The following is a 16,470-nucleotide window of genomic DNA, read 5'->3' as shown; positions in this document are numbered from 1 at the left end:
TCCTAAAAGTAATCATTTTTAGATACACATGCTAAAATTCACATCTATTCCTCTTTTTAAAAAGTGTTTTAGACTCGACGCAGTGGTTCACTTCTGTGATCCCAACACTTTGGGAGGCCAAGGTAGGCAGATCGCTTGAGCCCAGGAGTGTGAAACCAGCCTGGGCAACAGGGTGAGAACCTGTCTCTACAAAAAATACAAAAGTTAGCCATACGTGAAGCGTATGCCTGTAGTTCCAGCTACTCGGGAGGCTAAGGTAGGAGGATCACCTGAGCCCGGGTAGTTCAAGGCTACCATGGGCTGTGATTGCACCACTGCACTGCAGCCTGGTCAACAGAGTGAGGACCCTGCCTCAAAAAAAGTATTTTAATATTGAGTGCAGTAAACATCTTGATATTAAATTAGTTCCAAATGATGACGTTTGAAATATGTGATTTTTACAGACTCTGAACGGTTAGATCTTACAACTCTGAAACAGTTACCAACCCATTTCCAAGGATCTAATACCAATTCTATTATTTTCTCCATGACATTTTCCTCTAAGATCTAAAACACTTGACTCTAATTTGCAAATTATTTACAGGTAAATAACTAGCATAAGAAACTGAGAAATATAGGAAATAAATATTTTATATCAATGTTTTCATTCGTTCTGAATTCTCTCAAGTCAGAACACCTTCTTTTAAAAAGAAATTATTGCTATTTCTTTGTCATGCCACTGCATGCTAAACAGGACACAAGTTTTGATTTTTCAAAAATGATTTCAAATGTAGGAAATTATTCAGAGAGCTTTAACATATAGACACATTTTAGAAACTGAGTGCTTGCAGTTTTCTCTCTGCTTATTTGATACCTGGGTTAAGAATTGGCTAAAAGCCTTTTGCCAACACCAATGGTGAGTCATATCAGTCATTCTTGAGGTATCTATAATTACTTCTCTGTAAATTAAGCAGGTACTGGTGACATCAATAGATAATAGAAATTAATAATAATTTGTGTTGCTTATTAATATTACATTATCATTAATAATAGTTTCTATTGTTGAAAGATGGTTAGCTTCATTGAGTTTCCTGAACCATGTGGTATATTTGGTACCTTTACCAAGTGAAAGTTTTATTTATCAATATTAAAATTGTTTGGTATAAATTTAATAGAAATAGAGCAAAAGAAAGAAAGATGTTGCAGTGGAAAGAACATGGACTTGAGAGTCAAGCAAACTTGTAATAAAATTCTAACTCAAATCCTAAAATCAGTAGCAGTGGCCTTGGAGAAGTCACTTACAGACCCCTGGTTCTCTATTTTCTTCTCTGTGTAAAATGACTTTAATTATAAGCACTTGGCAAAGTTGTGTTAGGATTAGGTAATAACAGAGTATCTAACACCCTCAATAAATGATAGCTACTATTATTATTTGAATTGCTTACAAAACTCTGCACAGAACCAAGATATTTCTATTAATTGCTGTCTTCCCTATAATGCTCTAAGATAACTATCAGTGATCTGGAGGGCCTCACAGATAGTATTTGGCAAATATTGACATATTTAAGTATCTGTATAATCAGTGTACTCATTAAAAGTTTACAAAATTATCTCCAAGTACTAAACTTTTCTGATACTATTTATCCAGAAATTTTCTGACACTATTTTGCTTATTGGATGTTTCTTTTGCTAAGCTTTTCTTTTAAAGACTTTTGCCGCTGTTTATGACTCCTATGTTTTGTAAGTATCTAGCTGCCTCACTTACTCTGTTTACCAGCAAGCATTCATAAAAACCATATTATTTTTTATCATGTTGTGTGTGTCTACAAGGGCACACACATGAAATATTTTAAGAAAATCTCAGCAGTGGGACAACTTCCTCCTGGTGCATGTGCCACCTCTGCTTTTCTCCTAGATGCAGTTGTCCATCTTTGTGGATATCCTAACCCCACCCTCATTATCAAAGTTATGCCCCTCATCTAGGTATGTCATTCAAATGCAAATCAGTGGAAAAATCCATTTGACAGTGGAAAGCCATAGGTAACTTTTAGTATCTGGATGAACAAATGTGCATTTTCCACAGCAATTACTCTTGTTAAAGAGAAATGCGTGTTCCTTGTGTTTTCTGTGCCAATTGTTTTCTGTGAAGCATTGAAAAATTATTATGGGATTGTTTTCCTTTATGTCCCACTAGACTTAAGGAGACACTACACTGTTCCTAGAGCACATATATGTGTAGGCATTGCTGGTGCTGAGTGTCTTTACTTGCTGATACAGTTACACATTGTGTCCCCACTCAGATCTCATCCTGAATTGCACTCCCCATAATCCCCATAATCCCCACAATCGCCATAATCCCCACATGTCAAGAAAGAAACAAGATGGAGATAACGGAATCATGGGGATGGTTTACCCCATGCTAGTCTCATGATAGTGAGTGAGTCTCACAGGTTCTGATGATTTTATAAAGGGCAGTTCCCCTGCACTTGCACACATGCTTTCCCTCCTGCCACTGTGTAAGATGTGCCTTTGCTTCTCTTTCGCCTTCTGCCATGATTGAAAGTTTCCTTAGCCCTCCCAGACGATGCATAACTGTGAGGCCATTAAACCTCTTTTCTTTATAAACTACCCAGTCTCAGGTATTTCTTTATCACAGTGTAAGAATGGACTAATACACTTTCTAAGGATAGTGTTACATCTTATGTAATCAAACTGAGCATACCTGATTATTGGCTTTTTATATTTAGTTCAAGGTGGGCATGGCCTTCCATTCCTTAGTAATCACCAGTTGCAGAATCTCAGCTCCTTCTAGTTTTAGGTGCTTCTGATTTAAACTTCCTTCTCTGATCTGTGTTACTCACTTCAATAATAATGTGGTTATACCTACTGAGAGCTAGAATTTAGACCTGTGCTTCAAACACTCAAAACTCATGTAATCTCAACAAATTCTTTGGCAGGAGCTACTGGGGTTCCCATTTTGCATAGTAAAAGAAAAAAATTCAGAAAATTTCTGTGAGAGCTAAAAAATAGAGAATCCATTTTTTAGATGAACCTGGCCTTGTTGACTACAAAACTCATGCTGTGAGCAGCTCAACGGTGTTTAAAGCTCAGGAATTCATAGTCTAGTAAATGAGAAAAAGAAATTTCAAGACCTTCATCTCCTAACTTGTTTTTTTAAAAAATGTTTCATTTCATAGATATACTTTATACATCACCCCAGGTTATGAATTCCCAGGGTTCAGAGAATTGCTTTATGATGGTGTCACTGCTTTCATGTCTAATTCAGTGCCTTCCAGATATTCATTCAGTCATCCATTGATTTTCCAGTACATATGTGCTAAATGTCTACTTATGTCCAGTGGCTTTAGGCAAGTCACTTAACTCATCTGCAACTCAGTTTCTACGTCTATCCAATGGGAATTGTAATATCTAAGATGAGGGTTTGCTATGAGAATTAAATGAAATTTGATTTTGTGAAAGCGTCTCACAAAGTGCTGGACACATGGTAGTTGCTCAGTAAATTTGCATTCACTCATTGCTTTACAATGTTTCTAAACCTTGAAAATCAGGAATTGTCTGACTGAGAATCTTTTACTGTGATTTAGGTTAATTTGTGTAAAAACAAGTGGTAAATGTTTTTATTCTTTAGATATTAAGCCCACATGTGGAGTCAAAAAATTCAGTGTCTTTCATAATTTTAATATTAAAGTATCCTGATAGTCCCTCATTAAAACTTATAAAATAATTATTCTTTCCATATTTATTTGCACTTCCACATTGGGATAGAAATGTGAAAACAGTTTTCATAATTATGTGCTGATTTGTAGAAGAGGGAATCTGAAAATCACAGTGAGGCTGTAATATTCATAAGGATGAATACTCCTCCTAGTGAATTCATGAATCTTGAGAAAGGCTGAGAGCCCCTGGTTGCTTGGTACAAAAATAATACAATTATTCCTATAGTCCCCTCACCTCCCAACCCACCCCAAAGCATCATACACCTAGTGCTGCAACATTAAAGGGAAATGGTTAGCAATTTTCATAACAGATTGTGGCACTGTCTCCCATTTGACAAAGGCAATGTTCCTTAGCACCTTGATGTTTGCATCTGAGAACCAGTCTTCTCAAGACCATACTCTACCATGTGTGCCACTTATTCTATATTTCACGGATTTTAGTGCTGGTCATCTCATGCATTATGGTTCATCCTTGGCAGAGCTGGTTCTAAATCCTAGTTTCTTAATTCTAACCTAACACTTCTGCACTACCCCACATCCTAGACTAGTCTTGAGGTAAGATCCAAACATTCAATGTATAAGGTATTAATAATACTCTACGCATTCCTGAAAGATAGTTGGAATTGTTTCGCCTTTATGATAAAAAATTAAACTGAAAAAAATCCATGGTTATCTGATTCATTCAGGTAGTAATTATTGAGTGTCTATTTCTTGCAAAGGGAATCTGGCACAAAGACGATGTTGTGCTTCCTTCAGCAGCACCTTGCTCCTAATTGTTGAAGTCAAATGGTTTTAGAAGTGAGCTTGAATGAGCTACATTTGGTGCTTACACTAGCGACAAAGTACTAGAAGAGAAGGGATAAAAAGATAATTAGCTCTCTACCTCCAACAACTTTTTTGGTTCAATGGAAGAGAAGCACCTGAATATAGATGCTTGTTAACTTTTGATGGGTTTACATCTCAGTAAACACATTGTAAGTGGAAAATATAGTTAAGTCAAAACCACATTTAATACACATGGCCTACTGAACTTCATAGCTTAGCCTAGCCTACCTTAAACATGATCATGATCAGAACACATGTATCAGCCTACAGTTGGTCAATATTATCTAACACAAAGCCTATTTTATAATGAAGGTTTAATAGCTCACGTAATGTATTGAATATCCTACTGAAAATGAAAAACTGAATGGTTTTTTGGGTGCTCACCATTAACATACACAGCTGAAAGCACCATCAAAAAGTAAAAAGAAATCGTTTTGAACCATTGTAAGTTGGACTATCTGTAAAGAAAACAAAACAAGGTCTATGAAGTAAGTGCCATAATAGAGGGCAGAAAAAGTGTGGTGAGTACATAGAGAAAGGGTCATAGGAGTTGTAGAGTGAATATGCCTTTTGACTTGTGCTCTAGAAGATTAAAATAATATAGCAAGCTGAGATGCCAGAGAAAGCAAAACAGAAGAACAACAGCATGGTTTTCAGAAACATCATGGCCCTACTTTAAGTGCTCATTCTTCACATGCCATCACCATGTGGTAAATATGCACTAGTATGTAGGCTGCTGCTGCATGCCTGCTAAAAGAGTTTATAAAGAACTTTAGCATTATAAAGGCTAGACCTTGTACCAATAACAATAAAATGACTCCTGGTGCCAACATGGTGAAACCCCATCTCTAATGAAAATACAAAAATTAGCTGGGCATGTGGCACACACCTGTAGTCCCAGCTATTCGGAAGGCTGAGGCGGGAGAATTGCTTCAACCTGGGAAGCGGAAGTTACGGTGAGCTGAGATCATGCCACTGCACTCCAGCCAGGACTGGGCACTCTGTCTAAAAAAAAAAGAAAAGAAAAGAAAAAGATTACTGGCTATCTTCAAGGACATGCAGCAGTTTAATTGGATTCTCTGACAGACTGTGGATGATCAAGAGAAAAAAGCATGTGATACATCTATCAGAATAAAGATTGATGAACGGCCAGCACAGTGAAAGCCAACTGATAACTTAATGTTTAGAGACTGACTCAAGGAAACCATCCTCTTGTTGACCAAAACAAGCAGTAAATTATTGTGCATGTGGAGAACAAAGGTGCTTTCCCATGTTCAAAGTGAGGAGATTATTTTGTTTCACAATGAATGTTTGTATTCACAAAAACAGACTTACCTTTACATACCTTGATTTTGACCAGTAAGGCACAGTTTGGACTTGTGTCTGCCAGAACATGTAACTTATATAAAATAATAAATATATTTCACTTTAATAAGGAATAGAGTTTTAAATTTTTATCTTAAGCTGATCACCACTCATGTTGTGCTTGCCAAGTATGTGTAACATTGTACTGGTTTTATCTGTCCTACAGAAACTAGAATCTCTAGGATTCTGGCATTTGTTCCCACTGAGGACAAAGCATTGCTATCAATGCATTGAGCTCCTCGATAAGGCAAGAAAGGGTTCAAGGAGAAATGAGGACAAAATGAAGAGTGTGCTTTGGCCAAAGTCCACTCAGTCCAGATAAAAGAACGAAACGTATCACAATACTAAAGGCAAAAGTAGACTCTGAGTAGCTGCCTGGCTTATTAGTCAGAACTGAATAGATGGATGAGCATACACAGGAGCTCATGCTTGGGTATGTGTATTGATGACCTTGTGAAAATGACAGGTTTGTGCCTATGGATGCACCTAGAAAGCCAGGTCATTTGCACAGCAAGTGGTCCTCTGGTGGGAAGACTCCAGCATGGCTTGTGGAAGCTGCTCTCTGAACCCTCCTTCAAATCTTCACACTGGGCTCATATGTACAAAAGGCATGAAGAGGCCTGGATTCAAACTCTGGCTCTACCACTGAGAGTTTTATGGCTGTGGATACATTTTTTTTTTTCTTAACTTTTCAAAGGCTCAGTTTCCTCAACTGCAAAAGTAAGAGTAATGATTGTATGTAATTCATAGCATTTATGAATATTTCATGCACTCATGAACACAGCACTTAGTAGTCTAGATGGCCAGGATCCAAAAGAACAGGTTGACTCTCCTTCCTCTCACACCTAATATTAGAAACTATAAAAGGGTGTGCATTCACATCCCCATGCTAGAGCTCAGGTTCCAGAATTCTTATTACATCCCAAAGCACCACTGTGATTAGACTGCCCCTAGAGGCAGGGGCTGCAGAAGGAAAAGTTCTCCCCTGTGCACTGTGCAGCACCCCACACTTGACCAGCATGTCCAGAGGAAGTCTTTGAGGACAGGGGAACCTTCTCAGCCTTTCCAGAAAACTGTCTGTATGAGGCTCAAAAAACTTAACTGATGTTAAAGAGCCTTGATAGAGCAAGACTAAAATTCAAAATGACAGAAAAAGAGAGATTATTCCATGACATAGACTGGGATGAAATAAAGGAAGTTAGATGAAATTAGTGGACCCTTGAATTGAATTTGGAACATCATTGCTGCTCTGAAATGTTCAGCTATGGAGACTGATGCAGGAATGGAAAGGACAGCCCCTACTCTGGGTTGACCCCGCTTGGCCTGTCTCCCTCCCAGAAGTCTCACTTCAGAATTCTCCTTCTAACCCAAGCACCAGAAACCTTAATTGCTGCTCAGCCTCTGTCTGGCTCCCTGCTCTGCTGCACTGGCTTATCAGTCTTTTTTGACTGGCAACTCAATGTCCCCTGCAGAAAGTCTGCGATCACGCTTTGAAGTTATTTGCATCCAGTCAGAAAAACCTTTCAGTTCTAGTTCTAAATTGAGTGCCTCGGTGGTTTCAATTGCCTGATATGTAGGGCAGGTGGATTCTACAGCAGTCACACTGGGTCTCAGTTCTTAGTGACATTAGCGAATTGATGCATAAAACTGACAGAATTGTGAATCTCCTCATGGTGAGTAAGAAATGGAAGTAACCAATGCTAGTCAAAGAGTTATACAATGTGAGAAGTATGGTTTCAAATAGAATCAGGCTTACATGCCTTCTCCTGGTTTATGGAAGGCACTTTGGAGTTTATTGGAATTCCCATAGGGAAGGCATGCTATATTTTGACTTGGGTGTCTTCTGAAGATAAGGATGTGGCCATTCACCACCCAACCCCGGTTCAACATCAGACAGGAAAGTCCAATACAGCCCTCATAACATTGGTCTTCTTCCTTCAACTTATGGCTTACTGACCATCCCTCTGTTCCGCTTAAAGTGACAGAGACTATGGAGCAAAAGGGAGAAGGCTTCGATTCCAGTTTTACCATTTACTGGTAACTCTTAGTAAATAATACTCACTTCGAATGGGTGGGGAACAACCAAATGTAGTCATATCTGTAAGGTGCCTAGCAGAAGCCTGAATTAAAGCAGAGACTCAGTGCTGCTGCTTGCATCCTGTCCCTCTCTGCCTTCTCACACATCACGATCCCTTCCTGCTAATTGTACCTCTTTAGTCCTCTGTATTAGACAAATATATTCCCATTATCACAAGCAGCAGATTTGGCCCTCTGCATCAGCTCTGTCCACAAGCCCAGGAATGCACAGGCCAGCATCAGCAAGGTGACACTTGTAATGGATGATTGCTGCACTTCTTAATCCATTTATATAATCCTTTCTGCTTTGCTTGCAGTTATTTTCAGGGCTTTAGCAGCAATAAAATGGTTCCTTTCCCAAGACAGAGTTCATTCAATTTAAATCTGGATTGATTATAGCTAAAGTTATGACATGTCTTTACAAAGGGAAAAAATAGCAATAAATTATGCACAATGATTATTTGGCATTTATTTAGTTCCCACAGTATCCTGGGCTCAGCATATAACAATTGGGGATAAATCCCTGCCCTTGAGAATCAAAGCACCGTTGTAGATATAAAAAGACAAATAGGGATGTGGTTAGTGGACTCATGGTCCACACTTATTCCTGCAGTTTTCCTTAGATGCATTCTACTGACACTGTCCTTGACTTTTGACCTCTACTCCCAAAGGCTTTTTTTTCTTCCTTCTCCTTAAGCTGTTTTGGTCTAAGCCTAAGACATTTCCCAGGGCTAGAGTTTAGAATGAACATGGTGATATCTGCCTAACATTCATAGGATTCCTCCTGTGGTGGCCTGGTGCACACAAGGGCGTGCATTGGGAAATGGTGGTGGGTCCTGTGCAGACAAAAGGACTTGCTTCTAACTGTGTTCTTATGGGAAGATACTCATGTATGTATGCACCAATAAGAGGATTTGGCTGCTAAATGGATGGATAATTGGATGGACTTTGAGAACACGAAATCAAATCTAATTTACGTGACACAATAATACAAATTGAATTCAAGTAAATATTTATGACTTCGATTTAAAAATATTGAGGTGCTTTTAGTTCACAGAAGTCCCACTAACCATATCCCTTGATAATCATTTATATAGAGTAATGTCCAAAAAAAAAAAAATGAAGAGGGAGAAAGACATAATATATTTTTAAATTTTGTCCATTTGACTTTAAAGGAAAAGAATGTGAGAGGGGGAGATTCAAATGAATCAAGATTAATAAGAATAGCTGGCATTGAGTGCCAGGCACGTTACATTCAATTCTTCAAATGATTACATGTTATAGATGAGGAAGCAGAAGTTCAGAGCCATTAAATAACTTTCCAGCTAAAAGGAAACATAGCCATGATGTGATTGAAGGCAGTTGTAACTTCACTGCAGCTCCCAAGCACTTAACCACTATGCTATACTGCCATCTAGGACCCAATGCACAAATATGCACCATATTCACGAAAAAAAAAAATCGTTTTCTCTAACATGTTGATTAACTTTGAAGTTAAAAATAAAACTAAAACCCTTTTCTTTATTACATTTACGTGTGAAATTTCACTGCCAGGTAAATATAATACAGTGGTTATCCGTAATGTGTCCTAGATATAATTCAAATTATATTTAAGTGATGGCTTAGAGTCAGGATTTATTTAGAATGAAGAAGCAATTTATTTTGTCTTTTTGAAGACAAAGGCAATTATTTTAATTTGCCAAATGTTTCATTTTCTTTCCTCTGAACTTTTTTTGCATAAAAAAGATGCAAGGAAATTTGAACCAAGACATGAATTTTAGCCAAGGTTTTTGTTTTGTTTTGTTGTTGTTATTTTCGAAGGGTAGATGGGATCTAGAGAGAAATTAGGTCTTTTACTTTAGGTTCCCAGTAATTGAGAGCCTGAGGATGGATTTAATCCCAGGGTTAAGGTTTTCCTCACAGAATCTTCCCACTCTATTCCCAAAAATACACGCTGAGCAATTGTGCTTACAGTTGTGTTTGCTTACACAATGTGTGTATTTGCTTCCAGTTGACCTGGATAGGCTCAACGATGATGCCAAGCGTTACAGTTGCACTCCCAGGAATTACTCGGTCAATATAAGAGAAGAGCTGAAGCTGGCCAATGTGGTCTTCTTTCCACGTTGCCTCCTCGTGCAGCGCTGTGGAGGAAATTGTGGCTGTGGAACTGTCAACTGGAGGTCCTGCACATGCAATTCAGGGAAAACCGTGAAAAAGTATCATGAGGTATGTCATTCTCAGATTTCTTTTTGCAACGCTTAATCTACAGGATTCAGGAAGACAGGGGCATTGCATACAGTTGTTCAGGTTGCTCACTGCACAAGGGCACCCAGCCAGGGTTTGATTAGGAGCAGAAATTCTACCCACACTAGGTTTGCCAAGCCAAGTGTCCTGATGACAGGTTAATCCCATCCTGACGAAGTCACTGTTTATTCTAATTTGAACAATACACCATGTAGATCAACAACAACCTCGTTAGAATATATAATCAAATATGTGATATAGTAACTTTAGAACTTACTTGACCTCCTTGCAGAAAGACAGAAAAGAAAAAGAAATATGATGTTATTCATTTACAGGATATGACTGCACTATCTAATAAGCAAACCCTTAATTCAATTATGTCAGTTAATAAATTTGGCACAATAAAGATAGCAAAATATAAATCGTCAAAGATCTTTTTATTTTTTAAATATGAAGTATGTTTCAACTGGAAATGCTCTGTTTATTCTAACTATTATTAAGTGCTACTCAGGGAATCAGCTCTTGGATTATGCAAAAATAAAAGTAAATATAAGAATATAGGAGGAACAAAAACCTAAAGAGTGCAATAACCTTAATAATAGTAATAATGGCATTTATTGCTTGACAAACACTATTGTAAGTAATCATTAGCTCATTTAGCACCCCATCAACAATATTGTAAAAATGTTACTATTTTTATTCTTTTTTTATAGGTGAGTAAACTGAGCCCTAGGAAGATCAGTAAGTTGGCCAGCATGGCCTGGTCAGTAAATCACAGAGCCAGGACTCCAGCTCCAATCCACTAGTTCCAGGGTCTATGTTTCTTCTTATCACTAGTAATATATAGCACTGTAGAGCATAAAATATAGGCCAGGTGCGGTGGCTCACGCCTGTAATCCTAGCACTTTGGGAGGCTGAAGTGGGCGGATCACCTGAGGTCAGGAGTTCAAGACCAGACTGGCCAACATGGCGAAACCCCGTTCTCTACTAAAAATACAAAAATTAGCCAGGCGCGGTGGCAGACACCTGTAATCCCAGCTGCTCAGGAGGCTGAGGCAGGAGAATCACTTGAACCCAGGAGGCGGAGGTTGCAGTGTGCTGAGATTGTGCCATTGCACTCCAGTCTGGGTGAAAGAGAGAAACTCCAGCTCAAAAAAAATTTATATATATATATATATATATTATATATATATAATATATATATAAAATATATATATATTATATATATATTATATATATATATATATGGAGAGAGAGAGTAGACTGAAGAGGAGTTAGAGCTGTTCTATGACAGATGTGGCAGCTCTAATTACTTTATTATTGTGGGAACACATGCAACTCACTAAAGTTTAGACTCTGTTTTCACATATGTGAAATGGGACTGAGAAATTAATATATCAGACAAGCCCTTCCAGAGTTGCTCTTAGGGCCAAATAAAATAATGCATATGAAATATATTTTGCAAGATGTTAAACATCATGCAGAAATATGTTTTAAAATATAAGCTAAAATATGAAGCAAACATTATTGTTAGGAATTATTGTTTGACTTGCTCTCCATCAGTGTCCACAGCAATCCCATTACTGGGTATATACCCAAAGGATTATAAATCATTCTGCTATAAAGGCACATGCACACATATGTTTATTGTAGCAGTATTCACACTATTCACAATAGCAAAGAGTTGGAACGAACCCAAATGTCCATCATTGATACTGGATAAAGAAAATGTGGCACATATACACCATGGAATACTTCGCAGCCATAAAAAAGGATGAGTTCATGTCCTTTGCAGAGATACAGATGAAGTTGGAAACCATCATTCTCAGCAAACTAATGCGGGAACAGAGAACCAAACACCACATATTCTCACTCATAAGTGACAGTTGAACATAGGGACACAGGGAAGGGAACATCACACACCGGGGGCTGTTGGTGAGTTGGGGGTTGGGGGAGAAATATCTAATGTAGGTGACAGGTTGAAGGGTGCAGCAAACCACCATGGCACGTGTATACCTATGTAACAAGCCTGCACGTTCTGCACATATATCCCACAACTTAAAGTATAATAATAATTTTTAAAAAGTGTCCACCACAACAAAGGAATGGGTAGTTCTCTCTAAACAAAATCTCCAGCTTTGTAAAACTGTTTTTTGGAGGTTTTTCTGGTATCGTTGTTGTTTTGGTTTTGACTTTTGTTCCGAAAACAATACAAAAGTCATAAGTTAGGCAGTAACTTCTGGATTAAACAAAAATTAGTATGTAATAATTGATATTTTCAACTCAGAAAATGTAGGAAATTGTGCCACCATGACCATACTTACTTCAGACAGGGAAACATTATTTTAGACCTACATGGAACATATTTTCTTAGTCATAAGAATTGCTTACTCCACCCCACTGTTTTCAAAGGAAAAAAAAATGTTCTCATATCTAGAGAATGCTGTCATCTATGTTCATTGTGTTTTATTTTTGTATGAACTGATGAACTCTAGATTGGATGTTGTCCTTCACTTCTAAGAACCTGAATTTTATAACCTTTAGTCATACCCCGAGGATAAATGCAGAATGCAGTAATCAGGTTGTAGTCAAAATAATCTAGGAAGTGACAAGGTCTCTACCTAGTAGTAACTGTGAGGAAGAACATTTGAGGTCAGGACTTTGATGTATTTGTGGAGTGCTTTATTTTTATCTTGACTTTGCTCAGATAGAGGTTTTAGCTTGATTTTAAAAATTACTTATTGCGGGAACAGCAGAGTGAACCATAGACCCCCAAAGACCCTTGCCTCCTAGCCAGTTAGTTCTGAAGAACACTGAAGGCCTGGCTACCCTCCTCCTCTTAGTTCCTTTCTTTTCTCTCCACACAATGACCATTACTTGCAAATTTCTGTTCTCAGTTAATGTGTAGACGGGAAAACTCTTGATCTCTTTGCTCAGTAGCATGAATGGGTTTGAAACGTTGGCATCCTTTGAAACTGTATCTAAAGCATCTCTTTAAGACATGTGTCCTGGTATTTTTACTTCTAGAACCCTGCAGAGCTCTATAAAATCGCTCTGCCAAGTGCTGGACAAAAGGAAAACTAAACATCCATCACCAGCTGGTAACTGCTTACCTGGAACAAACACTCCTGTCATATGCCCCTGAGACTCCTGAAATACCTTTGAGATGTGTCACAATTATCACTGCCAGGTGCCCTGTGGGAAACGGCAAAAGGCTTATTCCATTTCCAGAGGTGGGGGTTGCTTGAGCCTAGTCTCATTAGGGAAAAAATTCTAGTCCTTTATTCTGAGTTCTGTGTCTGTATTCTTACCTCTGAGAAATGAGAAACCAGTTTCCCCAGCTCATGGTTGCAACTGATGAGATGTGAAATGAGTTTCTGTGAAAGATGAGCACCCTTAAGGGGATAATGAGACCTGGTCACATAACAAGCTTGTGTGATTCTCCACAAATATTTCAGTGCTCAACCTTAAGGAATTTAAATCTGGGAAACTGGAAAGCTCCTAATGAAGCTAATAGCATTGCTTTTTTCACAGGTCGTATTAGTTCTCCTGTAGGGTTTTGAGCAGTTTTCACTGTGCAGTAAAATGTGACTATCTTTATTATTTCTTTCTCTCAAAAGTTTATAGGTATGCTGTTGAAGTATTTTTCCTCTTTCTTTATAATCATTCAATGCTTCTTGGAATATAGCGTAGGAAAAATGCCTTTTCTTCTACCCTTCCTAGGTTCATGGCTGAGGCCACTCTAACAAAAGACAGAATAACAAAGGAAAAGCGTACTCATTTATAGAATATGTTTTACATGACACAGAGGCCTTGGTAAGGAAATAAAGACCCAAAAAAGCAGTTCAACCTGATAATTTTTTACAGTAAGTTTGATAAAGTGTGGATAGTTGTGGAGAAATATGATAGGGCAGAGTATGATCTAATGGTAATAAACTGGGGAAAATTAGCAAGGCCTGTTTGTTCAGATTCTTCTTTCTTCTACCTTTGTCTTTGGAGATAAGGATTCTTAGGCCAGGAGCGGTGGTGGCTCATGCCTGTAATCTCAGCACTTTGAGAGGCCAAGGTGGGATGATCCCTTGAGGCTACGAGTTCAAGATTAACTAGGCCAACATAGCGAGACCCCCATCTCTACAAAAAATAAATAAATAAAGGAGTTATTTTTAAGTAGCCAAGTGTGGAGGATGTGCCTGTGGTCTGAGCTACTTGGGAGGCTGAGGTAGGAGAATTGCTTGAGCTCAGGAATTCAAGGTTGCAGCAAGTCATGATCACGCAGCTGTACTCTAGCCTCTGTGACAGAGTGAGACCACATCTCAAATAAAAAGGCGGGGGGAATTCTTCTTTATTCTGGGTATAACAGGGGCACCTCTCACATGAGGGTCTTATGACTTGCTACATGGGAAGGTCAGAAAATCCTAGGTTTTATGACCTCCTTCAGGATGGAGGGTGAGGGGAAGGTCAGAGTGATCTTTGTGCTCTTCTTGTTTTCTCAAATTCCTTCAGCTTAAAACATTTGGGAGTACAGTGTCCTGAACCCCGTCATAGGATATAAAGGATACTTTGGGTCACGATTTATGTTAAATGGAGGATTCCAGAAAAACATATTGTGTAGACAATTAGAAGAAACTATTATTTCAGTTCTCTTCTCTTGATAGTGTATAATGAAGGAACAGGATATTCCCTAAAAATATAGTGACCTATTAAATGAATACTCACTGTTTTTCATGATTTGGTGCCCTGGCTGTATCCATTTAGTCAACAGCCAAAAACATAGGAAGCATCAGAGAGATAAAGATAGATGTTAATTTTCTCTGTTCTTCCTCTCATAATTTTGTCAGGATTCTTGACATAAGCACCTGCACTATCTAACAGAACTTTAAGCAGTGATAGGAATAACCTGTATTTGCATTGTTCCATATGGTAGTCACTAGCAACATGTGGCTATTAGGCACTTGAAATGTGTGTGGCACAAATAGAAACTAAATGTTTAATTTCATTTAGTTTTAACTAATTGAAATTTACATCACCATGCAAGGCCATGACTACCTTATTGAATGGCACAAGCCTAGACCCATCTCTGATTCTGGCACATTTATAGCATCCAGAATCATTTACATATCTGAACAAAATGAAAAAAAAATGACTTTTTCTTATTTTAAGGTAGAATTTTGTATTAAACATTTGCATTTTATCACAGTTTAAGAGTTAGGAGATGTATCAATAAATAGGTAAAGATTATCCTCAACGATGGTTAGATTTAGATTTTTTTTTTACCTTTCAGTGGGTTTATGGGGGTTATTAGTGCATTTTCAACTTAAGATATTTTAACCTCCAGTGGGTTTATCAGGATATAGCCCCATCATAAGTCAAGGAGCATCTGCATTTATACATGAAACATGAGGTTAGAGTAATACACCGTTGACCTTCAGATTTGAGGTAAAAGAATAGTACTTTGTTTTTACATGTTTGAAACATTTGTTATTGAAAAAAAGATTACCTAAATTTTCAAATTGAGACCAAAGAAACAGAAAATAAATTTTGTGCAAGGAGTTTCATTCTCTAGCAATAGGGAGGGAGTTTTTGGGTCATGATTATACCCAACCATAACAAAAGTCAAGAAAATATCTTTTCTATTTTTTTTTTTGGAAACCACATAGCTAGAACTTGTGGAGTCTCTCTGCCTCTTGTCCTTTCTCCGCCTTTGAGTGAGGCCTCATGATCTGTGGTGTCTTCCTACCAAGAGAGGGCAATAGAGCAGAAAAATTGCAGGACTAGAAAAGATGTGGATTCCGGTTCCAGCTTTGCCATATGGAGGGGCAACTGAGGACCAGCCACTTAAAACTTCCAGGGCCTCAGGTTTCCTCACTTAATCCCCATAATAACCTACAATTTTGAGTTCCCAGGCAAACCTGAAATTACATCATATTCATTATTTGTTGTTACACTTTATCCTGCCCCCGAAATCTTATCTTACTGAAATTGTGTAAGGAATAAAAACAAATTGGTGGTTGAAATGCTAGGTAAATGCAAAAAGAATAAAGATATGATCTGGAACAGTAAATGTTTATAGACTGCTTATAAAAAAGTTAATTCACTCATCTTGACAATGGCAATGATAACACCTGTGCTTCTTACCACCTGGGGATACTGGGTGAAGGAAGGCATCTGAAGACTATAAAGTACAAGACAGCTGTGGGTGGAATTAAATGAGAGCCTGGTCTGGCTTTCTCAGTTCTGATTACAT

General features: G+C 38.0%; 1 protein-coding gene across 2 annotated transcripts in view; it reads left to right on the top strand.

Moving 5' to 3' along the window:
- Window positions 1-16,470, top strand: part of PDGFD (platelet derived growth factor D) — a 248,819-nt gene that overhangs the window by 218,757 nt on the left and 13,592 nt on the right. For both annotated transcript variants that reach the window (XM_001099616.4, XM_001099412.4), the window contains exon 6: window positions 9,994-10,208. In XM_001099616.4, coding sequence (XP_001099616.2) covers window positions 9,994-10,208 — 215 coding nt within the window. The remainder of the gene's footprint in view (window positions 1-9,993; window positions 10,209-16,470) is intronic.

Source organism: Macaca mulatta, chromosome 14, assembly GCF_049350105.2.
Source record: "Macaca mulatta isolate MMU2019108-1 chromosome 14, T2T-MMU8v2.0, whole genome shotgun sequence".
Classification (NCBI taxonomy): Eukaryota; Metazoa; Chordata; class Mammalia; order Primates; family Cercopithecidae; genus Macaca; species Macaca mulatta.
The sequence above is the reverse complement of the archived record's forward strand: the minus strand, read 5'-3'. Positions and strand labels throughout refer to the sequence as shown.